General features: G+C 38.8%; 2 protein-coding genes across 3 annotated transcripts; both read left to right on the top strand.

Moving 5' to 3' along the window:
* Positions 1 to 7,022: 7,022 nt before the first annotated feature.
* Positions 7,023 to 17,676, top strand: ATH13 (ABC2 homolog 13). Of its 2 annotated transcripts, XM_078588349.1 has the most exons (21): positions 7,023 to 7,540; positions 8,291 to 8,426; positions 8,676 to 8,842; positions 9,896 to 10,016; positions 10,117 to 10,217; positions 10,706 to 10,804; positions 10,884 to 10,994; positions 11,061 to 11,140; positions 11,257 to 11,326; positions 12,350 to 12,423; positions 12,540 to 12,609; positions 12,906 to 12,994; positions 13,095 to 13,219; positions 13,299 to 13,379; positions 13,892 to 13,952; positions 14,033 to 14,087; positions 14,892 to 14,990; positions 15,098 to 15,187; positions 15,695 to 15,754; positions 16,283 to 16,427; positions 17,284 to 17,676. In XM_078588349.1, exons 1-20 carry the CDS (start codon positions 7,079 to 7,081, stop codon positions 16,397 to 16,399), a joined length of 2,268 nt encoding a protein of 755 aa, XP_078444475.1. In that variant the 5' UTR covers positions 7,023 to 7,078; the 3' UTR covers positions 16,400 to 16,427; positions 17,284 to 17,676. The 2 variants fall into 2 exon arrangements, with proteins under 2 accessions (XP_078444475.1, XP_078444473.1); XM_078588347.1 differs by lacking the exon at positions 17,284 to 17,676 and having other exon boundaries at positions 16,283 to 16,599.
* A 3,637-nt stretch (positions 17,677 to 21,313) lies between these two features.
* LOC144713693 (small ribosomal subunit protein uS9) lies at positions 21,314 to 22,221 on the top strand. The gene is made up of 2 exons (XM_078588362.1): positions 21,314 to 21,390; positions 21,672 to 22,221. Exon 2 carries the CDS (start codon positions 21,674 to 21,676, stop codon positions 22,109 to 22,111), a length of 438 nt encoding a protein of 145 aa, XP_078444488.1. The 5' UTR covers positions 21,314 to 21,390; positions 21,672 to 21,673; the 3' UTR covers positions 22,112 to 22,221.
* The last annotated feature ends 4,179 nt before the right edge of the window (positions 22,222 to 26,400 follow it).

Consider the following 26,400-nt stretch of genomic DNA (forward strand, 5'->3'; position numbering starts at 1 on the left):
TTTGACTATGACTTACGAGCCTCAAATCAAGGGGTTCAAAAAAGTTATAGATCGGATGTAGTAAGAAGCTTACGGAGAGGATTAAGTGGTCAAGATGGGATCATCTGCCTTGGGTATAAGAGGAGATTGACTCGAGGATGGCGATTTAGAAAAATCCCGGGCCAGAGTAGTGAGTATATTGGATAAGGTGTTCTCCATTGATTCCCATTACGCATCAGAACTAATTGAATGACGGATTAGGATTTGATGATAAACCATACCTTAAGTCATTCTAGAGGCTCGCGCGGATGATAGATTATACATCTACGATAATCGATGACGGTAAAGGTTCCATGAGAGAGTTAGAGACTACTCAACATCTTTTGGAGCACGAGGGGTAGCTTGACACCCCATAGGCTGAAAACTTAACTTATCGATTAGGTTAAATCGATCGTTATTTAATTAATCTATACGTTGATATAGTTAGTTATTAAGGTTGGTCAATAAATATTATTGGGCCATTAAAGTTATTAACTAGAATGATACATGGGCCTAGATGGACTCATGCCCAAGGTCATGAGGGCATTGGTGGATATATTTTACTTTGTAGGGTTTTTGAGAAAAACCTTAAGTAAAATATACAGAGGGAAAAGGGGTCTCATTTAAGTATCCATGCAAGCATAATTGAGAGACCCTCTCCTTCTCCACTCGCTTCTCCACTCATCCAAGGAAGAGTGTTTTCATGGTGAGGAGATTTTCAAGATTTTCAAGAAGAGTTGGAGAAGACGACGTGGAGATCCAAGAGCCAAGTGATTGTGTGGATACTTCTAGAGGCCAGACGAGTGAATAGATTCATAATGATCTCAGAGCGGCAAAGTCACAGGTAGAACGAGTTTCCCAAAAGGTACTTTTAATTTTTGTTTTAAAGATCATTTTTGAATCGATTGACACGCTTCCGCATTCATGGAAACGTATTGTCCATGGACGAACCAAAGCACCGAACCCGACACTATGTAATTTGATTCATATAAGGTCCACTAGTTGGACAGTTGCATATTAATCTAGTGCTACATAAGCATGTCAGAGGTCTTGGGAAGACATACATTCCCATTCTCTATATTTGATGCCTCTTTGGTGCCCATTAACCATGAGAACAAACACATGTATCTACTAGACATGGGTCTATGAATAGGAATGAACAAGTAATATAATGCAAAAAACCAATAGTGGGAAATTTTTTGACTGATACTAAAAAATAACATGTTACATTTAAAATAAAGTTCATATAATTTACATTCATTTTTCATTGGAATGATCTCAAATGCATGTTATATGAATGTAAAAAAATTGCTATATTTAACATGCATTTAAGATCATTTTTGATATTTTTTTACAATTATCTATAAGATTGTATTTTATAAGTTTAAATATAGTTAATTATTTTACTCTATTTTGCATGAATTTCCCCTATTTTATAATATTTCTACGATTATCCATAAGATTTAAATTCGTGAATAAACTGGTTTTTCAATTCATTAAATATAAATTTGAAGATATGCTAAGTGAAGTTTTTATGAAAAATACCCACTTGGTATAAATAGAGGAAGGCTCTGAACTAAATTTAACCTACGCCAGAATGGTTCAAAGGCCTTACCCTTCTTCTCACTTCTCCCCATGGCACTTTTCAATTTCCAATGCAATCGGGATGACATAACGACGGCGATGGATGTTGAACGGAGTTCATCAATGTGACAGAGGAGATTATACTAAATGGGCATTTTTTTATAAAACCCCCAAAACTTAAGTATATCTTCCGACATCCAAAATACCATTTGTGTGTGACCCTCTAGGCCCATGTATCAATCTAGTTAATGACTCTAATGGTGATGGAGGACCATCCAGACGACTGCGGCCCAACCCGTCACCAGCCTGTTGTGGAACCCGAGACGACGCGAAGAATCCATAGTTCCACTATCAGGTTTGACAAGCGGCATCGTCGTCTCGCAACATGTCAAATGTCTGGGTGTATATTTCATGTTTTTTATGTTTTCATCATTGTTGGACTGTCGTGAGGCCCCTCCTGCGCGAGTACCGGCCTCTTGTGTGTTTTCGTTCCCCATCGTCACGTTCGGAAGGAAAACTCTTGTCAATCCTCGCGCCCCACTGTCATGCATCAACCACAAAGGGTCCTTGCTATTATCGGAAGATCATGGCTCAATTCACTGTCGATTTCATGACTTCACCATAGACTGAAGACCCTTTTGATGGAATTGGTCGCCTAAATCTGACATCACTCTTGAATACCCTCTTCCCGTAGGTCACGAGTCTATTGGCATCTCTCCCTCATTCGGTCGTGGATATCCGTCGCGATCGGGAAGTACCATTTAATTTATTGATGACTCGACAATATTAATGCTGAATCTGGAAAGTTGATCCTCCCTACTGAGGAGGCACCGCCCTCGAAACTTGATCATATTGATACCCTCTTCCCATCTCGATCTAGTTTGACAATTACGTCCGAGGAGTCGTCCTCTAGCCTGTCTCCTGGAGTCGGGTTTATTAGATCAGTTGATATTGCTCGGACCCTCGGCCTTCGATGTGGACCTCATTGAAGGAGTTCCCAACTTGCGGCGACGATCCTAATTTGCCTCTGGATTGAATTCACCCACCGACCCAGTCTAATGCTTAGCTACGTTGACGCTGCATTCTGCTCTTCTGTCTTCATCCTGATCTCAGATTTTGTCAATTGCTTGACTACCGTTAATGAGATCAACATTAGTGGTGGGATCGCTCTTCCTGACGGATCCAGCTTCCTCTAAGTTGCTAATATCCACGAGAATATTTCTTCCTCCACGCAAGCCATCAGGTTAAGTTCTTCTTCCCCCTCTTTTACAATGTTGATTACGTTTTTCAATGCTGTCTCTAAATTGCTAGTCGTCTATGAGTGAAATCTAAAAGTAAATTTAGGATTAGCCACCTTATTTGTGTTATAGAATTCCTTTGGCAGTATCGAACAACTCGTTCACGTCAATGGTGTGGACCGTAGTGGATGAAGATTGTCTCCCACCACATCGACCCTTCGAGCCGACTACGCGGGTCATAGGGAGCTAGATCGTGACTAAACCCATTGTGTGTCATCCAATTGCTCTGCTTCTCTAGTCCTCGATGATCAACATATTTCTCGTTAGAATTTACCCAAATCATACATGTCAATTCTCATTTTATCATTGCATTTAAAGTCTACCTTTCTGGACGTAACTTGAGGTGTCAGTTTCGACTGTCATGTTACATCAAATTGCCCAATAACCTTTATTGGCCTTCCAAATTAATAAACTATATCATCATATAGAAAATATTCCACATCTCGTTCCACGTTCATTAGTATAACATATTCATTGTAATGCACGTGTGATGCTTATAATGAAGTCCATGAATACATGATTATACTTAGTGAATTATGATGAGATCATAATACAGAGATCACTAGTCTTTAAGATTGTGTTATAAACATTCCTATTTGAAGGATATGCAAGAAGGACATCGAAGTATCCGGATAGAATATCACCATCTAGCCTTACTCATATGATGAGTATGGCCGGTCTCGTAGCTATTAATGTGTGTACACTAAGGATAGATCGTGGATGCTCTTTAGTGTAAAAAGTTGGCTGAATTGACATGTACAAATCCATGAATGGTATTATACCAAACTATCAATCAGGTTGATTCATGTCACAGTTGTGTAAGTGGTCCTTAGACCGAAGATACCAAAGACATCTTGTGGACGGACAGTTGTACTTTGACTATGACCTACGCGTCCCTAATCATGAGATTTTAAATAGTATTAGTTCGGGTGCATTAAGAAATTCAGAAAGACAATTATATGGTCAAAACAGGATCATCTAGCCTCGGTATAAGAGATGACAGCTCAAGGAAGACGCTGCGATAAAGTCCTTGGCTAAGGAAGATATATATTGGAGAAGAGTTCTCTAATGATTTTTGAAGGCATTAGTACTAACTCAGATGACCTATTAAGGTTTGACAATTAACCATACCCAAAGTCGTCCAAAGAGAATCAAGTGGATGAGTGACTACATGGGTGGTAATCGATGCGATCAGGGAGACGAAAAAATGGGAAACCGTGAACAAAATTCACCGCAGCCAGAATTATTCAAGGGGCCTTCCCCTTCTTCTCCCTTCTCTCCCAACCCCTCTACACTCCCGATGCGATCAGGATGACGTAACGACGATGATGGAAAACGAACGGGGCTCGCCAATGAGAAAGAGGAGATTCGAAGTGCAGAGGATCCCGTGGATACATCTAGAGGGTTACACACTTGAGCAGCTTGACTTGTCTTGCTCCAGGATCCAAAAAATCAGAGATGTGATCTGTGCAAAAGTAATTTGATTCAATGTTTTTATGATGCCATTGTGATTCTATTGTCTTCCGTTGTGTAGAATCCTCATCTTCATCCATGTCAAGGCCTATATAACCCAACACTCGCCAAGGTGAAGGAGTGGATTTGATGTGTCGAGGATTGTGCAGATAAGTCAAAAGATGCACATGTGAGCAGCTCGACTCGTCTTGCTCAAGGACCCAAAAGATTACAAATGCGATCCGTGAACATGTGATTCATTTTTTGATTATGTTGATGACGTTATGATTCCATTACAAGTGTTCAGCTGCATGGAGTCCTTAAATTGTTGTCGATCATAGGATCTAGAACCCAGCAAACTAGAGGCATATGCCCATTCTCTTACTACACCATAAGGTTCAGGGATGGACAATAGATAATGGTTGGGTACAAATTGAAAGGAGCTTGTATTCTCATTTGGTTCCCCGTCCGGGGCTGGAACAAATACATAATGAAATAAATGTTGGGACAATCAAAATAAACTATTTTTACGGTATTTGATGACATCATGGAATGGTACAAAGCAGAATGGGATCGGGCAAGGGTTTGTTCAATTTACGTTCCAAATTCAGGACTTATTACTGACGATGAATAGTCTTATGTCCATATCAATTCGTTGGCCTTCCACGAAACCTAACCACATGATAAACAAAAATCTACAACCTCGCCCAATAAGTAGGGTTCGCCCGTCCCGATACCGGTATCGGATGACAGTATTGGATTTCGGATATCGGTATTGGATATCAATTGCTAGAGTGACGATATCCGATACCGATATCCGTCTCGATGTCATCATCCACATCCTTCTCAGGGGGGAGGATGACGACATTGGATATCGGGTGTCGATATCGGATTTTGATATCCACATCAAAAGGATACTTAAAAATATTATTAACCGACAAGTATTTAGCAGTTTAAAGGGATTAACGTGGGCAAGAGATTACTACAAGAGCTTTCTGATTGATTACCCATTTCGTTTAATATATACAGCTCAATATTTTCAATTTCTTCCGTATGGGATAACCGGATTCAGAGTTTGATGTTAAACTCGGAATCCCTTTATCCCATATGGAAGAAAATAGAAAAGTTTAGCTCTATTTATTGAACTATATATAAATACATTAATTAATCAACATATTTATGCGGATTAAAATTAGCGGCGGTAGGTAGAATTTTATTTTATTATTCAACATATAGCTTGCTTCATTTAATATATACAAAGGAACATTTCTAATTTCTTCCATGTGGGATAACAGGATTCGGACTTTACATTAAACTTCGAATCCTGTTATCCCATATGGAAGTAATTAAAAATGTTGCACTCAATATATTAACTGAGGTTGATAACATTAAAATAATACGACGCTGATGTACATAAGCCTATGAATGTGGTAGAAATGTTTATTTTTTTCAGTCGGTTCTGGATATTGATATCCGGATACCGGTTCCGATATCCAAATATCGAAATCCGATATCCATTATCCGATACTCGTTTCGTCCTCACCCTCCCGATATCCGTCAAGACTTAAAGGGCGGATATCAACCGATATCCAATATCCAATATCAGACACCGTCCCGGTTTTCTCCCGGATATCGGATATCGGTTGTCTGATATCTGATATCGGATGGATATCAGTTGGACAATCACCACCATTAGAGGCTCATTTAGAAAACCCCACAAGCAAATCTATGGGTAGGGATTGGCATGCGTCATCCGTCATCCATCACATCACATCATCACAACGGAAATGTGACGAGTGACGTGACAATGACTATGACGGTTTTAGGGTCTGTGACCGTGATGATGATGGTGACGGATGACGAAGTGGTCTTGACGGGGACGTGACTATGATGGGGTACCCACAACGCGTGACAAGGCGGAACAACCATCACGGAATTTTTAAAAAGTTAAAACAGATAGAAAATACCTATAAAAGTCGTTCTTTTTAATCTTTCCGACGTCTGAGATTTTGCCATGTGACGTGGCAATTTTGATTTCCTGGCATTTTGCATAGAAGTCCCTGTTTTTTTTTGCGCAAATAATTGGAGATACACCCCTCCGTTCAAGTAGGGTTATATTCACATCACCGGTGAGGTGACGCCATCACAATGATGGGGACGTGACAGGGACACCCCATGGAGGGACGGTGATGGGAACGTGAGGTTTTTTTTTGCATATGCTGAGACGCGTGGCCGGACGGTGACGTGATGAAAATTTTCATCACATCACTGTCCGTTACGTTTTGGCATCCGTTCCGTCACGTCTCGTACGCGGTGTTCCCTGTCTACGGGCGAAGTCTACCAGGGATGCTAGTTCTCTGCCACGTGGCAGTACAAGTATGGCTCATATTTGGGCCCAATTGGGCCGCAGAGCAAAAGCCCAACACCACGGAGGATATCTAGGGCCAACCGAGCATCATGCGGGCCCCACCGCCGAAAAATCTAGTGGCCACGAGGATGCGGCAGCGCGGCTCGACCAATCAGAGCCCGCCCCCGCTCATCACCAGAAACGCCACGTGGACGCGCCTCAGCCATCCATTCGCTTCCCGCCACGAGATTAATTCTTTAAATTAATCACCTTTCCGCTCTTTAATCCCCGTAATTAAATTTAAATATAAATAGCCAGACAGAGAGAAAGAGAGAGAGAGAGGTAGAGCTTCGTCTCTCACAGTCTAGAAGCTTCGGCTATGGCGATGGCGATGACGTCGACGTCTTCGAGCGCGCGCGAGCTTCTCCTCTTCCGGCGCGGCGCTGGTAACTGGATCGTGACCTCTCGCAGAAGTTTTCTCAGATTGAATCGTCGGCAGAGGATTTGCCAGCTTTCCCGATCGATGCGCGACGATGGAGTTGCGGTCATGGAAGACGAAGAACTGATGAGGAAGATTGATTCGTATGATCGGAATGGGAGAGGAAATGGAAGCTTGAGGAAGGGAGCTTCGGAATTCTCTTCTGTGGATTCTGATGTTAATGTGGAGGTGTTTGTGAATGGGAATGGGAGCATGGCGAAGTACGTTAATGGAAATGGAATCACGAAGGCCGCTGTGTTGGATCAAGTCGACGGCGTGCAGTCAGGGTCGAAGAGGAGGACGCTGGAAGAAATTGGCAAGGAGGATGCTTGGTTTAAGAAGGATGGGAAAGACAAGCTCCAGGTTAGTTCAATTCTACCCTCTCAGATGTGTTTATTGGTTTGAGAAAGGATTATGTGTAATGGCATGGTGGGGGGAATAAACCTTGCTTTGGTGATCTTATTGGTTCCTCACAATTTTGGGGTTTTAGCAATTCAAGTTTTATACGTAGATTGAAGAGAAGGTCGAAATAGTTTTCGACGTTTGATGGGTTTTCTTGTTAAAATGAGTGAAAGTTCTTTCTAATGTTTGATTGCTATGAGCATGAAGCGTGATACTATGGAGTTGTTAATTTTATGTAGAATTAAATGTCAGGAGGAACTGATCGCTGAAAACACTGAACCGTGGCAAATGATTCAGCGTTCTCTGACAGTAGGGATATATATTTTTTGGTTTGGGTACTGAGAGGAGAGAAATACGTAAATTGCTGCAACTCATGAAGCCAGTTTGATAACTAGAATAGTTCACTTTTATAATTCTACAGTGAAAACTTTTTATCCTTCCAAAAATTTAAATATTTCTCGGAATTTAAATATTTTTGTTTTATGTTGAATTTCTTTTTAAACAACGTTGGTTTAAGAATATCCCATCTTGCGCTGGATTTGTTGAGCCTCATTGAAGAAACGCATAAGTTCTCCACCTGTGGAAGATGTGGACATTATTTTTCTAGTAACATTAGTTCTTCTTCTGCCTCGAAGATCAATATTGGATGATCTAAGAAGATTTTCGTAAAATATAACACAGTTTGGGCTGGAATCTTTTTTGTCTCCGTAGGTTTCTGTTGCTCCAGGTGGGCGCTGGAACAGATTCAAGACCTACTCGACGATACAGAGAACGTTGGAGATTTGGGGTTTCGTTTTTGCCTTTGTGTTTAAGTCGTGGCTAAGCAATCAGAAATTCTCGTACCAAGGTTAGCTTTTGATCTTCCCATAGCTTTTCCGTCAATGCCAGTTTTTTTCTCTCTTGAATTATAATTTGGTTTGTTTTTTTTTTCTACTAAAGGCACACTTTTACTCTATTCCATATTTTCAGTAATTTTAATTTTTTTGATCAATGTTTTTATTACTAAAGACTTCGATGTAATTGATATCTATTAATGTAATAATAATTTAAAAAGAAACTTCTTTCGTCAGTCACATCTGTCGCGTTGCACATGCAGGTGGCATGACAGAAGAGAAGAAAGTACAGAGGAGGAAAGTCCTTGCCAAGTGGCTTAAAGAAAGTATTTTAAGGCTGGGTCCCACTTTTATTAAGATCGGTCAACAATTCTCCACAAGGGTTGACATTCTACCACAAGAGTATGTTGACCAGCTATCTGAGCTTCAGGTGAATGAATGAACTGATGAGTAATATTGGTTTAATTGGTGGGGAAAATATGACGCTCCTTCTTTTTCATCATCTAATTTTCTCTCTTTACCTTTCAACTTTTTTTCTCTTTAAGTCTCTACTAATTTTTTAACACTTTTCGGTTAGTCTTTCCTGTGCACGTTATCACTGTCTCACTTATCTCTGTCAGTCATCTTTTTGTCGGATAAATGCGGCTCTCTAAAGAATTAGCTTTTTCAATCTCTTAGAAGTCAATCTACCTGCAACGAGTTCAATTGAACCAAGAATCGTACCTTGTTTCAGCGTTATTGCATCTGATGGAGATAGTTGTGAAGAAAATTGTTTAGTTGCGTGCTCTCGGTTAAAAATTTGGGTGACGAAAGGTTTTGAAAAATTTTCACTTTTTTTGCCCGATTTAATGTTTCTACTCTTCCTGTCTGGTCGAGCCGTCTTAATGGAAAGAAGCACTCAGGTGGAAGGGGATCCTTTCCAGAGATTCAAGAAAAATTAATGAATTTCCATAGTGACGATGTAAATTCATTGCATCTTCCCTCCAATTAAATATCCATAAAACAATATGATTGCCGTTGTGGCCGGTTTCCGTCTGCTTCTCATCTGAATATCATTAACATCATCTTACACGAAGGCTTACTAAGAGAAACTCCATGTGGTGGGGGATTTATCCAACTTATTTTGAATAAAGTTTTTCAAACGTCTCTGTATAAGATGAACTCAGTCAAATCCATATTGGTGTATGTGAAGAAGGTTAGGTTTCTGCTCGCGGAAGATCACTTCCCAGGCAGAAAACTCTGTTTTTGTTAATGTTATAGCTATGTAATGTTTCTAGAAAGCATCAAATTTTATTTCTCATCCCTGGAGAGTTCTTAAGTCCGGGAATTTCTATCTAATGAAAGATGTTCTCGGCGACATCTGCATACAATACATTTGTGATATTTCATCAAGTTTTAATCTTACTGCCAACATTAGTAGTAATGGGTCGACAGTTTTACTTCCTTTTCTATGAAATTTATAGCTTCGTTCCGAAAATTTCAGGATCAAGTGCCACCATTTCCCTCAGAAGTGGCCGTTTCCATACTCGAAGAGGAACTTGGGGCCCCTGTTAGTGAATTATTTGATAGGTTCGAGTATGAGCCAATCGCAGCTGCAAGTCTTGGTATTACATTTTCTTTTTTTATTCTCTTAATGTTGGCGAAAAGTTATCTTTTTTCTCGCCATCTAGCTTAACGAGGGGTTGATTACAATTTCCTTTCCAGGCCAGGTACACCGAGCTAAACTCAACGGTCAAGAGGTTGTGATCAAAGTACAGCGCCCTGGCCTTAAGGATCTATTTGATATTGATCTGAAGAACCTTAGGGTAAGTCTTTTATGTTAGTCAATGACGCCCTATCTTTTTTAATTGCTATTCCTTGTATCCTTGCTTTTTGGTGTTGTGTTTTTTGCGTTTTCTTAGGAGACTTGATCTCGTGTTTATCTTGGTGATGATTCTTACCGCTCATCCTTACTGGTAATGTCTGCCATCGCAAGAATGAGCATAAAAACCACCGTCGGATTTGTTTAGAATTTTTTTGTTTTCGGACTAGATGAATGAAAGATCAATTTAAATCTCGGTGTTTTTTAGAATTAACCATCTTTCCAACCACAATCAAAAATATCGGCTATTATGATAATTTCAAAAATCAAACTAGGATCTTTTATGACAATAAAAAAAGAATGTTAAATAAAAAAGGATGGTGCTGCATAATTGCATCTATGTGTGGGGTGATTATCACATTCGATCATTCCGATTTTCTGGTCTTTTTTATTTTTATTTTTTCCAATTAAAAAATATGCGTTATCATCCAGGTTATAGCCGAAAATCTCCAGAAGATCGATCCAAAATCTGATGGCGCAAAGAGGGACTGGGTTGCCATTTATGACGAGTGTGCTAATGTCCTATATCAGGTTTGACTTGTCCGGAATTTTATGTATTTATTATTGTGCTTTATGCTTTACTATTACACTATATGCTGCTTTGTTTCAGGAAATTGATTATACAAAAGAAGCTGCAAACGCAGAGTTATTCGCCAAGAACTTCAAGGACATGGACTACGTGAAAGTACCGAATATATTCTGGGAGTACACCACGCCACAGGTGTGTTCTGATTTTAATTATTTTTCATGACGTAGTTCAATAATATCTCTGATCTAATTTTCTCAGGTTCTTACCATGGAGTACGTGCCCGGAATAAAAATAAACAAAATAAAAGCCTTAGATGAGTTGGGCGTTGACCGTCAAAGGTGAGAATGCAATTCTTTCTATTTTTAAGGACTTGTAAAGACGTTGACGTAAAGTTGGTTCTCTTTAGTTTTCTTTGTAAACATGCGTTTTATTAAATCGTTTTATCAACTTTCAGGTTGAGCAGATATACTGTCGAGTCTTATCTGGAGCAAATTCTCTCTCATGGCTTTTTCCATGCTGATCCGGTGAGCTGATAATCTCTTGTTTCACTAGGGCTATTGAGTAATTATAAGAAATTGCTTCATCATATCGCTCCCGTATATATAATCAAATCATTTTCTCGGCAATGTTAACTGCGGACAGTTTTAGCATGTTTCTTGAATATTCTGCAGAGCCTTTTCTTCCCCATGAGGTTTTTTTATTTTCACTCGGCAGATCATAGAAACTAGGGTTCAGCACCAACGAGAACGATAAAGATTATGAATTTTCATTGTCATTGTCATGCAGTTTCCAAGAGCCATCATCATCAATGACATTGTCATCCATCTTTTGGAGAAGAAAATCTTCGTCATCATAATCTGGTTTCCCAGAGCCATTATGATTGAAATAGGCCTTAATCAATTTCTATCTTACTCTCTTGTTTGGCTGAATGGGCTAATCCATTAATCTTTTCTCTCTCCCTCCCTCTCTCTTTCTCTATAAATACAGTTGTAACCCTAATTTTTTCTCCAACAGAGTTTATACTCTGTTTCACATTTGTTGTTCTTCTCCTCCGACGACCCTTGGCTTCTTCAATTTTCGTCGTCATCATTGTCATCTATCTCTTTCCAAGATAAAATAGAGCTTTTTATCATGTCATCGTCATCGTCATCCAGTCTACAAGAATGTTCAGGTATAAGTTTCCAAGATGAGATGGATCATTTGATGCTATCATTGTCGTCGTTATTTGCATCATTATCTGTCTGTCGGTGATGAGTCATCATCGTCAGCCCAATCATGGATGACAACGTTTTCATTTGAGGCCAATTATAATAGAAACACGATTCATATCATGTGGGTTCTGATAAGTCTATCTCTTCAAACATAAATTGATGGTCAACATAGATTTCGTTAATACTGAAACCTTTACTATAAAGAATATCCCCAGTTGGATTTTAGCTGCGATGTATGTCGAAAGCCCTGAGCTGGATTCTTCTTTGATGGTTCTAACGCACTATGTCGAGCTTGTTTTAGGGAAATAAACTTAACTTTTGCTTCTCTGACTGCAGCACCCAGGAAATATTGCTGTCGACGATGTCAACGGTGGACGGCTCATCTTCTACGATTTTGGAATGATGGGAAGGTAGTGGATCGTTACCATTGCCTCTCTCCTAAAGATCAATTTAATCGCACCCTTATTCTTCAAGTTATTTACTTTGTTTCTGACCTATCCTATTATCCATTTCTCGATGTTTGCAGCATTAGCCCAAACATAAGAGAGGGACTACTTGAAGCCTTTTATGGAGTATATGAGAAGGACCCGGACAGAGTATGTTGTCCCACATTCTTTATCTTGATTTATAAGTCCTGAGTCTACTCGAATCATATTGAATCTGCAGGGTGAGCTCTCATTCGTGTCTGGTATAGGTTAGATTTGTCTTTAGATGATCACCAACTTTCATCACCGTTCCCAGAATATTGAATCTTGGAAACCCTAGAATTACATGTGTCCAGTTGAACCTATTTTTCCTATTTTTAAGTTTGTGGTTGTTTTTGCCCCAAAAACTTGATTTTATGGGTAGAAAAACTTAAAAGAATATTTACGTGGGATTCACCTTCAATCAGGTTCTTGACGCAATGATCCAAATGGGGGTGCTTGTTCCCACTGGCGATAGGACAGCTGTCAGAAGGACCGCTCAGTTCTTTCTCAACAGGTAAATACTGGTTGCGTATAATATTTAAATATTATGTTCTTCAATATAAATAATATTTAAAAATTATTAAATTTACGCTTTTTTGGAATATGAAATTCAGCTTTGAGGAGCGCCTCCAGGCACAGAGGAAGGAAAGAGAAATTGCAAACGCTGAGCTTGGATTCAAGAAGCAGTTATCCAAAGAGGAAAAACTGGAAAAGAAGAAACAACGGCTTGCTGCCATTGGTAAGCTTGTTCATTAGTTTTTCCTGGAATTTCGAGCCTGTTGTATATTTATTTCAATAATTTTATCATAATGTCGCAGGAGAGGATCTTCTTGCCATTGCTGCTGATCAACCCTTTCGTTTCCCTGCTACCTTCACTTTTGTTGTCAGGGCATTTTCTGGTATTTGCTGATCTCCGTCTCTATCCCTCTCTGTCTATCTCCTATCTATTCATCCATCTATCTATCTTTATCTCTCTCTCTCTCTCTCTCTACGGTCCTGCAGTCCATTCTAAATGATCCCATCGATCATTTAATCATTTTGATCCTTCTAGTTGACTGGATCATGACCAATTTTCGATCGATTAAAAAGCAATCTCTTAAATTTAATGAAAGGGGACGAAACTTTTAGGCAAGTTGCCTGACTTTTGCATGACTCATTTGCTTTATGATCCTTTTTGCCAGACTTTTTATCGGTCATTTCAATTATTTTTATTTTTTACCAATCTTATCTATGGATAAATATTTATTTTCTTGAAAACAGTGTTATTTTATTGTTTCCGATACATTGATCTATGATAGATCTATGGAAGATCTATGAGAGATCGAATCCGATCAATCTTCCAATATGATTAGGATTGTAGAACCGTACTCTCTGTTCTGTCTTTCTTCTCACAAAGGGGTTAATTCTGCAGTTTTGGACGGAATCGGAAAGGGTCTTGACCCCAGATTTGATATCACGGAGATTGCCAAACCGTGAGTTTATCTTCTCTTCTTAATGTGTCCCGCAGTTGAAATTTTTTTGCTTTAATCAAATATCAATGCTATTTTTATAGATATGCATTAGAGCTGTTGAAATTCCGAGAGGCTGGGGTTGAGGTTGTAATGAAGGTGAGTTTATCGTATCGCCCTCGCCATCCTTGTCGTGTATATCAGTAATCTTCAGGATAAAATACCTTTTTTGAGAAGATACATTTTAAGTTGACTTTTTTCTAAATTAGTTTTCACCGGTTTCTCCCTATTCTTAAATACCAGAAATGGAAAAAAGAATTGGTGTAACCCTGATTCACCAGCATCGCATTATTGGATTAAAAAACTTTCGAATTTGTTGTGATGTAGATTATTAATTATTCTGCTCTCTGAAACCAATAACTGTAATGTCTCCCTATTTTCAAATATTACTTGTGGAAAGGAATTTTTGGGCGACTCATTAACGCCAGTTAGATCATTGTTTAAGAACCTTGAACATATATCGAGATAAAGAAACTACGAATTTTCTATTTATGGTACTAATGTCTCCCCATTTTGAAATACCATGTAAGAGAAGGAATACGCGAGCACATGATTCAACTTAACTAGATCTGTAGTTAAAAATATTTGAACAAATATGTTTCCGGATATTATTCATTTCAGTTTTATGATACTGATGTCTCCTTATTTTTAAATCCTACTTAGGAAAAGAAATTCGTTGACTTCTGCTTAACACAATAATACCATTAGTTAAGAATCTATGAACATTTATGTACATGATTATTCTTGATTCATCTACTTTCAGGAAATAAATAAAGTACAAAAAGTCAGTTTTACAATTCTCTGATCTCTCCTAATTTTTTAATACGAAGTAGGAAAATGAATGGTGGGTTAAAAGTATGTGAACACCTATCTAACCCATAATTATTGGTTTATTTCTTTCAGGATCTAAGGAAACGATGGGATCGACAGGCTGTTGCTTTCCGCAATCTATTTAGGCAAGCTGACCGGGTTGAGCGACTGGCAGAAATCATTCAGAAGCTGGTGAATGATGAAACTCTTAACCGATTTCTTTATTTCGTTTCCCTCGTATTTTTCTTAATTTAATTTCTTTTCTGATCATCGCTGACCGATTATCTATTTATTCACAGGAGCAAGGCGATCTGAAGCTTCGGGTTCGGACTCTTGAATCCGAAAGATCGTTCCAAAGGGTTGCTACGGTGCAGAGACTGATCGGAAACGTAAGTTCAATGGATACTGCTCAAATTCTCTTCAACTAATAAAAATATTAATGAAGAACTGGATTTTTTTTTGAAAAACTATCATTACAAACGATTGCTTTTCCCATTGTCTTCAAAACAGGAGTTTTTTCTCAAAAAAGGAAGAACTGGAGAATTCTTAGACAAAAATACCATTTTTTTTATAGAAACTAATCGGAACTCTAATTGAATGAAGATATCTCGCAGTCTCGTCACTAACAGGAAAGAAAAATTTACACCAAACCGATTTTTTTTCCCAAATTAGGAATAACTAGCTAGTTTCTTCTTTGAAAATCATTCTTTTCCAGGAACTGGTCGGGATAGTGAGTTGAATTTCTTAGAAAAATGAAGAACTTTACAATCTCCCTAAAATTTATCATACTTAATGCAAGAAAAGTGGATAGAAAAAAAAAAATGATCGTCTCTTACTCTCAATCCCCTTAATTCTATATAACTTTTTTTGACCGGCTAATGAAAATGATTGAACAGGCTGTTGTGGCGGGGAGCTTGGTCAACCTCGCAGCAATCCTCCACTTCAACGCTATCCGGGTGAGTAGACAAAGTCAACTCAAGTTTATCCATATTTTTTATTTCAAAAAAATATTGTCATTTTTTATTTCAATTCAGTGGGGAATATTCGAATATCAAGATTTATATTGTTAGAAGTACTGGTGTTCTAACAGATATTTCTTTCTTAAAAAAAAACCAAGGAAGAACTTCATCCATATTTTTTATTTCAAAAATAAAACACTCAAGTTCATTTTCTGCTAGGGATGGGAAGTTCATTGTTTTCTACTAAGGGTGTTTTGCCATTTGTTCGTGTTGGATTCAAGTGCTTACCAACTTTGCCAAAAGCTATAGTGAAACTAAAATTTATATTTTCATTCAACGCGACGTTCATGAACCGATAAACATGTTCGCGAAGAGTTCCTTTGTTCATGTTCGTGTTCGTGTTCGTGGTTGTGTCCAAAATTACTTCTTCATTTTCCCGCGTCTTCGTGTTGCGAACGAACAAACACAAAATGTCAGGCATTAAAGTTCATCTCAGAGCTCACTCCCTATTGATTAAATGTACAGCTCCCAGCCACAGCTGCTCTGGCCTTATGCGCGTTCTTCGGAGTTCAAGTTCTTGTTGGTCTTCTGAAAGTGAAGAAATTGGATCAGCAAGAGAGATTAATAACAGGCACTGCTTAAAGAAGATCGTCTCCGCCGGATATCTCGGGTTAGGTTCAAACCCAGAAAATTTTCTTTTCTTTTCTTTTTGGCTAGCAATTCGTGATGTTTTTGCGAGGCCCTCTCTTTAGGGATGAGTGAGGAAATTTGTATATGTAACGTTTTATGTATATAAGCTATGTGGAAAATATTCGTATTCGAAGATTTTTTGTCCTGATTAATTCATCTATTGGAGATTTAGTATGGTGATCGGTAAGTATTTATTTTTATTGGCATCTTATATTCTGAATGGAGTTAAGATTAATTTAGCATTACAACATTCAAGAAGCTTCTCTTCGGCCTGAAAATTTTCCCTTTTTTCTCAGAGGAATTTGTATATTTTTCGAGGCCCCTTGTTTAGATAAGGGAAAATTTTCGTACTCTGAGATTTTTAGTTCCTGATTATTAATTATTATTATGATCGTGATTTACGACCCGGATTATTTTCTTTTTTCTTGTAGAAATTTGCAGTTATAGTTGGTATTTTTCAGGGTGATGTGAGAATTTTTTGTGTAGTATTTACTGTATGTATTCACTTAGTATTTAAAGTAGTCAAGTTTTTAAGCGCAAATTCAAATTATTTATATTTCCGTTAAATATTTATATTTTGATATGATTCTCCCACTATCACAACCGATATACAGGGATTTTTATGTGTTTTATTTTATGAACAATTTATAGAAGAAAGTGGATCATCTCGATGTTGATTTCCTACATTCTAAAGCCTTGCACTATGTCGTCATTCGGACTAAAGAATTTCCAAAAAAATTATCATAAAAAATAAGAAAACCTCAAATGTTATTATTCACAAAGATCATCCCCCTGAGACTAATTCGTCATTTATAAACTGATACGGTTCCCATTAGAATATATGAGAGAAGGAAAAGAAGAGGAAGCCAAATAAAGCCTGTTGACCAGTCAACAGGCACCAGAGGACCTGGTGGTCCACGTGATGCTGATGTGGCTACTAGCTCCCAGTCTTGACTGGGAGTGATAAGAGAATAAAGGATGCCTATAAATAAGAGGGGGAGACCTCCAAGAAAGGCACCGATGGTCAGTTAGAGTTCTTGAAGGGCGTGGGAGAGTCTTGGACAGACCAGCTGTATGCGGCAAGAGTCTTCTGAGGGCGTTCATACCAACAAGGGGGCTAGCTATTGGAGGATCGACATCAACAGGAAATTCTGAAGACTGATTTGGGGGTGGAAATTGCGATATTCCATCTGTAAGTACTTCTCTTGATATATTTGACCAATTCGATACAGATCGTATCATAAACCCGCTGATAACATTGAAATAATTAAAATGCCCAGCTTGAAAAATGGTAGATTATCTATACTTTTAGATGTTATAATGCGTTGTCATACTATATTTGTGTAAAAGGTCACTCCTGATGATAACATTGAAATAATTAAAATGCTCAGCTTGAAAAATGGTAGATTATCGATGCTTTTAGATGTTAAAATGTGTTGTCATACTATATTTAAGAAAAAGGTCACCCCTGATGATAACATTGAAAAGAATTAAAATGCCCAGCTTGAAAAATGGAAGATTATCTATACTTTTAGATGTTAAAATGTGTTGTCATACTATATTTATGAAAAAGGTCACCCCTGATGATAACATTGAAATAATTAAAATGGCTAGCTTGAAAAAGGGTAGACCATCTAAACTTTTAGATGTTAAAATGTGTTTTCAGCCAATGTTAATGAAAAAGTCACCCCTTGAAATCGACTTTGAAATAAATGGACTCATGTGACCATTCTTCAGTTCTAGGTCAATCTCTCAAATACACATTAATATATGTTTAATTTTCAATTTTTTGCTGATTTCTCTGAATGAAAAACTGTAATGTTGCACTAAGGATGTATACAATCCATGAATGCTATGGGGTGGACATCCATCTGAACAAGAAGAGTCTATAGTTTATCATTTGCTCGTAACATTTAGTGAAAAATAAATCTTTCACCTAACAAGAGCTCTCTTAACCAAACTTAGTAGTCTCTGATTACTAGGCGCACCGACCAACCTGGACTTTTATTATTTATTATTCATACTGGATAACAAAACCATGCGGATGAGAATCATGAGTTCTTATATTTTGGTGGGTGGCCATCATTAATCAAGTCTTTGTGTGCCTCTCATACCATGAGGCTGAACAAGAGTAAAATTTTGGCTCTAAATCTATTAGTGGTATGTAAGACAGGTTATTTACATTTAATTTAATGCTCAGTGGCAGATTGAATAATAATCGGTGATAATTATAAGTAGCTCCTGGGGAAAAATGAAGATGTCACCTACATGACCCATAATTTACGGAAGGATCAATGTAATTTGATAGGGTTATTCGGTATGAATGCTACACGAAGAACAAATGCTATGTGATTGGACGAGTATATCTAGGATGTAGAAGATCATAAAATGAGTGATTTGAGATATTTGGATCTGTGTATATCCACTAGTGTGGTACGTTGTCATATGAATCATATAATTACCATCCGTCTAGATATCATTGAATGCATCTAGAATGTTGCATGTGTTGGAAGAAGATTGAAAATTTGGGGAGGGGTTTTAAAGATTAAGGCTTAGTGCATTATATTACGCTGCATAACTATGTGTTGTGATGACTGTTGAAAGTGGACTATGTCAATTCGACCCCTGTTCAATGGGTTTACCTTATCTCGGACATGTTTAATCATATATGAAGTCATGCATAGGAAGATAATAGTTTCATATGGGTCAAACTATGGAACTCTCAAGCGCATCTGATGTGTTTTATTACCATCCAGTCAACATGTCAAGTCATAGATGATACACCATTCTATGTATTTGGTCAAATTTTTATATCGATGATACACCATTTGGCTTGTGAAACATGATGGCGAATGCATACTTATCTATCAACCATAGATATTATATGTGCTTTATTGATTATTTTATAAAGCCTAAATTTGTGTGGACATTATTTAAAGAATCTAATTCAACCCCTCCTCTCAAGTCGTCTTAGCCACTTGGACTAAGATGTTTTTTTTTGAGAAAAGATAACAATTTACTTCAACATCTAATGCCTTAGGCACTATCATATATAACATAGAAATCACACTCGGAAAGGATAGACAATTAGCCAAAGCAGCATGCGTTGAAATGAAACTGATTGTAAAAGAGGATAAATCAGACACATTAAGTGTCATTTTCTGGGAATTCTGTCTAATATCAAAAACATCAAAACAACAGTTTAATAAGTAGGTAATGTTGGGGAAAACCAAGGGAATTTTGGAAGCATTGGATTTAAGTGCTGGCTACGTAAGTATTGTGCAGTAAAATGAGTATCTATGAACGATATTGACCATTATTGTGGGGAGAGCACCAAATGATAGAAACTGGGCTGCTCACACCATAGGGTTGTACTGCACTTGGAAAAAGAAGCATGGAAATAAAATATGTAGAGATAATTTATAATTCATATCATAAATGAGCACATAAGAACACAAAGTCATCTGTTGTGTCGTGCTCGATAAAAAAATGTATTTATACCTAATCATTTATTAGTAAAAAAGGAAAAATAAATAATAATAACTCAGTCTGGAGAATCTACTATAATCAAGACAGTGATTGGTCATACACTTGCTCTTCATAATGGAGACAATATTTGTTTATTTAAATTACAGATTATATGGTGGGTCTTGGAGAATCTCCGACTTGGTGTTTCAGGAATACATGTAAAAATCATATCAAACCTCATTGCTGATACTAAAAGAACAACTATACTATTTATAATTGGGGACTCAAATCTCTTTTTATAAAAAACAAAGTGATTTGAATTAATAATCTGTTCTTCTTCCAAATTTCAAGATTTGTTATAATTTAAATCTTGAATAAATGTTACAAAAATATAATAGATAATATTAATTAAGAAAAAATCAAAATGCTTATCATTCGTTAGTGTAAGAGGGAGTAAATTATGATGGCGAAGAACTGGATGATTGCATCAGTCAAAGCTTTAGCTTAAAAATATACATGTCTCCCTGCAAAATAAACTCTAAGCCAAGCTATTTAACACTAAATAAATAAACATCACATTCTGTGTTCTTATGTTTTGATTACAACTCCCTCATATTTTCATACTTTGATATGTTTATCCCAAATTCAATACCAGTATAGAGAGTGTCAAATGGCTTGCCCCATTTATTTTATAAATTATGCTTGATTATATGACAAAGTTGAACAATTGCATAATAATTTCATTCTTTCTAAAACCTCATACAATCTCCGTTTTCAGGAAAAAGTATTTCCCCCAAAACATTAACCCTAAACTAAGCAAACCACATTTTTGTCATTTACAAAACTCCATTACTCAGGCACGGACGCCGCATGACCAAAATATAACAGACATGATGGAATAACATGTATATCAGTCATCTGTCATAGAATCTGCAGTTTCGTTCCGTCCCTTCCGACATCGTACAGTTGTAAACCTAGAGTAAATCACTAGCACCCGATGACGTAACGTAACAGAGACACACAAGATCAGGACAGATCTCTGATGACAGTAAGGGACGAAGCCGATGACCGACCGTCATCTGTCTAAGAACCTTCAACCCATATAAATTTTTTTAAAATACTACATTTATTTCCATATTTGCAAGCTGCTGGTTTCATTTATTTATTTTATCATCATTTTTCATAAAACCCGTAGCTAGAAAAAATGACACACTGAATCGTTTTCACAAAAAAAACAATACAATTAATACACCATCCGGAAATTATTATTTAAAGAGAAAGGGAAAATTCCCCCCAGAAAAAAGTCTATTCACATAAAATTTAAAAAATAGAGGTATTTCCGCCTTTTCTACTACTAAAGGGTATTTTCGTCATTTCTTATCATAACAACCTCCCCTTTAAATTCGCGTTTCCTTCAAACCCTAAACAGTCCCAGCCCCAAATACCGGCGTCTTCTCGTCAGGATCAAGAACAAGGTACGGATCTCTTCTCAATAATCTCAGATTCTCTTCTCTCATAGTTTGTTTGATCAATAATCTCAGATTCTACTATCTTGTTTGATTGAATCGACAATCTCATATTCTCTTCTGTTCTCGTTTCATCGTATCAACAATCTCATATTCTCTTCTGTTCTCATTCGACTGGTCCAAAAAAATCTCGGATTCTCTCCTGTTATCGTTTGATTCAATCAACAATCTGAGATTCTACTCCATTTTCGCGTGTTTGATCAACAAAATCAACAATTTCTGCGCTGTAGCCATGGCGGCGGCACCGGTGGAGTCTGTCCAATGCTTCGGGAGGAAGAAGAACGCGGTCGCCGTGGCGTACTGCAAGCGCGGCCGCGGTCTGATCAAGATCAACGGCCGTCCGATCGAGCTTGTCACGCCTGAAATTCTCCGTCACAAGGCTTACGAGCCGATTCTCCTCCTCGGCCGCCACCGCTTCGCCGGCGTTGACATCCGGATCCGCGTCAAGGGCGGAGGTCACGTCTCTCAGATCTACGCCGTTCGTCAGAGCATTGCCAAGGCGCTCGTCGCGTACTACCAGAAGTATGTCGATGAACAGGCAAAGAAAGAGATCAAGGATATTCTCATCAGGTATGATCGTACTCTGCTTGTCGCCGATCCTCGCCGATGCGAGCCGAAGAAGTTTGGCGGTCGCGGAGCTCGTGCGCGTTTCCAGAAGTCTTACCGTTAGAGGCGATTGCGTTCTTTTGCTCGATCTTTGGCATGATTTTGTGTTCCTTTCAAGAGATTTTAATGAACTGTTAGAATTTTGATCAGAATTAGTTTTGTTTATGCATTCGAGATATTGTTGTATACTCCTTTCTGGGTTTGTCTCCAAAGAAATCTTTCCGTATCTATGTTTCAATCAGGGTTACAAATTGAGAAATTTTGACGTTATTATCTCGTTATTGTTTGATTGTAATGTTCTAGTTCTTGGCAAGTTTGGGATTAGAATCTGTACAAGGTTCGAAATTTCTTACGGTTGATTGTTTCTAAGATTCTAAGATGTTTGTTTTGTATGATTTTAATGATCTGGTGTTGCTTCTTTTGTCAACTATTTGCTTATTTTGTTTCGTTGGAAGTTTCTTTTAATGATTCAATTAAGTTAATAACTCACAATGTATGTTCTTTCCGAACACTTTCGGCGTTATTTTATCACTGATGTACAATTTATACAAGATTTTAAATTTTTTATGGTTGAGATTATATTTATTCATCGGTTTATGTTTGATTTATGCTTGGATATTTAATTATTTCATCTCCTAGCCATTGTTTTGAAGATTGCCGATTATTGAATTTGATTACATAACATAAAATTCCCGAAGGTTTACCTTTGCTTTCTCTTTGAAATGTTCTTTTTGATTCTCTCCCTTCCGTAACAAACTTGAGATAAGTTTATGAAGAAACAGAGCTATTTTTTCTATGTTTTTCTGCCGATTATAAAATCATCTATTTTCTACTTTAAAAGTATATTTAGTGCGCTCTGATTGTGTTATGTGCATATATTTTCCATCGTTTAAATGCGTTATTTTTCATTTAGCAATGTTATCTTCGCGGTGAACGATAATTAATAATTGGTCTCAACTACATTCGAAAAGCTTCAATCTATTTCTTGTGAATTCGAAAATGTCCTCGCGTGCTTGGACGGAGATATATTAATATGGTTGAGAGATATGTCGATGATATAATAATAATAGCCATGTGTAAGTCGTCAATCCGTCATCCGTGCAGTCATCTGTCATGGATCTGATGTAACGGACGGCGGAACAAGAGAACGGGTGGGCGGAGTGGAAATAATAGAACTAATAATACGTTGGAATACTAATATTACAGAATCTACACTATATGTCGCATTTTAAATATAGGAATCTAGTAATTAAAAGGTGAAAAATAAATGTCTTGCAAAGACCACCATAGTTTATTGATAATTGCATTGTTGACTATTACAATTATGGTGAACAACATTGGTAGTGCCATTGGGCCTTCCTCCTGCAGTTGGCGGGGCAGTTGTCGAGAGCCGAGACTCAATGGCCGTAGGCCGTGTACCTCCAAGTACGTCGTCGGTACCGTTCTCCAGCAATGGACGAATGACCACTGAAGGAGATTGATGATGGAACAGCCCCAGTATTCGCCACCCGTCCCCCAACTCTTTCAAGGTGGAAGAGTTGGTGCTTCGTTCTTCGCCATGGGCAAATGACTGAACGGTACTGATGACGGAGATGATGATGAATTTGGATGACTCGGCCCCGTCATTTGCCACCCCTCCATCCCTTGAGAGGGCGGAATAGTAGTTTATTCGTTCTTCGCCATGGACGAATGACTAAAGGGGATTGATGACAAATTAGGATGGATAGAGGTTAGAGTCCAAAATGAACCCTCTGAGATAGATGACAGTACGCAAAGTTCCGGATATCCGGAACGTGGACGATGGATGGGACAAAGTTCGTCCCGTCCTACATCCCAATTATTAGAATTTCGTGTGAATTGTCCTGTCCAGGTCTCGTCCCGTCCCATTTTTTTTCCATCCATGTCCCGTCCAGTCTGAAACCGTCCCGTCCAAGAAATTCTCATCCCATCTAACGTCCCCAGACAAACAGGGTTTGCGTCAGCATTAGACCACTCAGAAATTGACACGTGGCACATGCGTCGGCCAGGTGGACCTGTCACGCGCATATTATACTCCCACAGGACAAAATAAACGTCCTATACCCCATCCAAGGACCCAGATGGGACGGTTATTTCATCCATGGACGCAGCAATCGTCCCATCCAGGGATGAGTGGACAATTCTTCGTCGCGTCAAAATTACCATTCCGTCCGCATCGCTGCACTATATGGACAGCAATTCAGTCTGTGTTCGTCCCCTGTCCTCCAACCCTAGAGAGAAGGGTCGAATAGTAGTTGCTTCATTCTCTCCCATGGACGAATGACTGAACAGGACTGATGACGGAATGGTGATGATGATTAAATCAGATATATGTGACGGAACGGATAACGAAATGTGACAGACGGTGACATGACGAAACTTTTATCACGCCACTGTCACGTCACGTGTCCCAGCATATGCAAAAAAACCGTCACGTTCCCGTCATCGTCCCTCCATAGGGCCTCCCGTCGCGTCCTCGTCACCATGACGGCGTCACCGTCACCGATGACGTGAATAAAACCCTACTTGAACGGAGGGGTATATCTCCAATTATTCATAGACGACGTAGGTTAGCACGCGCAAAAAAAACAGGGACTTCTGTGCAAAATGCCAGGAAATCGAAATGGCCACGTCACGTGGCTAAATCTCAGCTGCCTGAAAGATTAAAAATAATAATTTTTATATGTATTTTCTGTCCGTTTTAACCTTTCAAAATTTCCATCACAGCCATCATCCGTGACGACCGTTCCATCACGTCACGCATCTTGGGCACCCCGTCACCATCACGTCCCCGTCACGACCACTTCGTCATCCGTCACGGTCCCCTAAACCGTCACCGTCAAGTCATCTGTCACGGTGACGAGTGACGTGATGGATGACGCGTGACAATCCCTAGACGTGATGGTTGGCCAATCGGTCCTGTTATTGCCACCTGGCCTCGAACCATTGGGAGAAGGGCTGAAGAGTAGTTATTTGATAGGGAGAGATCTGATATTCCAAATGAAGACAGATGGAAGGGTCAAGAGAGGCATGGATAGTGATGTGATAATTAGAGTTGGAAGGTTAAATTTCTGTCTCTTTATATGAAGAAATAGGGTTTTGTCCCAATCCAGAATCCAGATAAACACAAGATAGAGACTGGTGAGAGAGATTGGACCGCGTGCTTCATGTTAAGTATTCAATGAGAGAGAAAGGGAGAGTTGGAAGAGAAAATTGGAGGGAGAGAGAGAAGAGAAAGAGTGTGAGAAATTGAGAGGCAAGAGAAGAAAGAGAAGAGAGGATAAAACAGAGAACGAGAGGGAGAGAAGAGAGAGAATAGAAGGGTGGAGGGAGAGAGAGAAGAAAGATAGAAGAGAGAGGGAGAAATAGAGAGAGAAGAGAGAGAATAGAAGGGTGGAGGAAGAGAGAGAGAGAGAGAGAGAAAAGAAAGAGAGAAGAGAAGAGTGGAGGGAGAGAGAGAGAGAGAAGGAAGATAGAAGAGAGAGAAAGAGAGAGGGAGAAATAGGAATAGAGAACGAGAGAGAAGAGAAAGAGAGAGAGAGAACGAGAGAGAGAGAAGAGAAAGGAGAGGGAACGAGAGAGAGAGCGAGAAGAGAAAAAAGAGAGAACGAGAGAGAAAAGAAAAGGGAGAGAGAACGAGAGAGAGAGAGAGAAGAGAAAAAAGAGAGAACGAGAGAGAAAAGAGAAGGGAGAGAGAACGAGAGAGAGAGAGAGAGAAGAGAAAGGAGAGAGAACGAGAGAGAGAGCGAGAAAAGAAAAAAGAGAGAACGAGAAGAGAAAAGAGAGAGAACGAGAGAGAGGAGAGAAAGGGGAGAGAGAGAGAGAGAGAAGAGAAGGGAGAGAGAAAGAGAGAGAGAGAGAAGAGAAGGGAGAGAGAACGAGAGACAGAGAGAAGAGAGAAGGGAGAGAGAACGAGAGATAGAGAGAAGAGAGAAGAGAGAAGGGAGAGAGAACGAGAGATAGAGAGAAGAGAGAAGAGAGAAGGGAGAGAGAACGAGAGATAGAGAGAAGAGAGAAGGGAGAGAGAACGAGAGATAGAGAGAAGAGAGAAGGGAGAGAGAACGAGAGAGAGAAGAGAGAAGGGAGAGAGAACGAGAGGGAGAAGAAAGAAGGGAGAGAGAACGAGAGAGATAGAAGAGAGAAGGGAGAGAGGACGAGAGAGAGAAGGGAGAGAGAACGAGAGGGAGAAGAAAGAAGGGAGAGAGAACGAGAGAGATAGAAGAGAGATGGGAGAGAGGACGAGAGAGAGAAGGGAGAGAGAACGGGAGAGAGAAGGGAGAGAGAGAGAGAGGAGAAGAAAGAGAGATAGAGAGAGATAGAGACAGAGAAGAGAAG

This window comes from Wolffia australiana, chromosome 16 (assembly GCF_029677425.1).
Source record: "Wolffia australiana isolate 7733 chromosome 16, ASM2967742v1".
NCBI lineage: Eukaryota > Viridiplantae > Streptophyta > Magnoliopsida > Alismatales > Araceae > Wolffia > Wolffia australiana.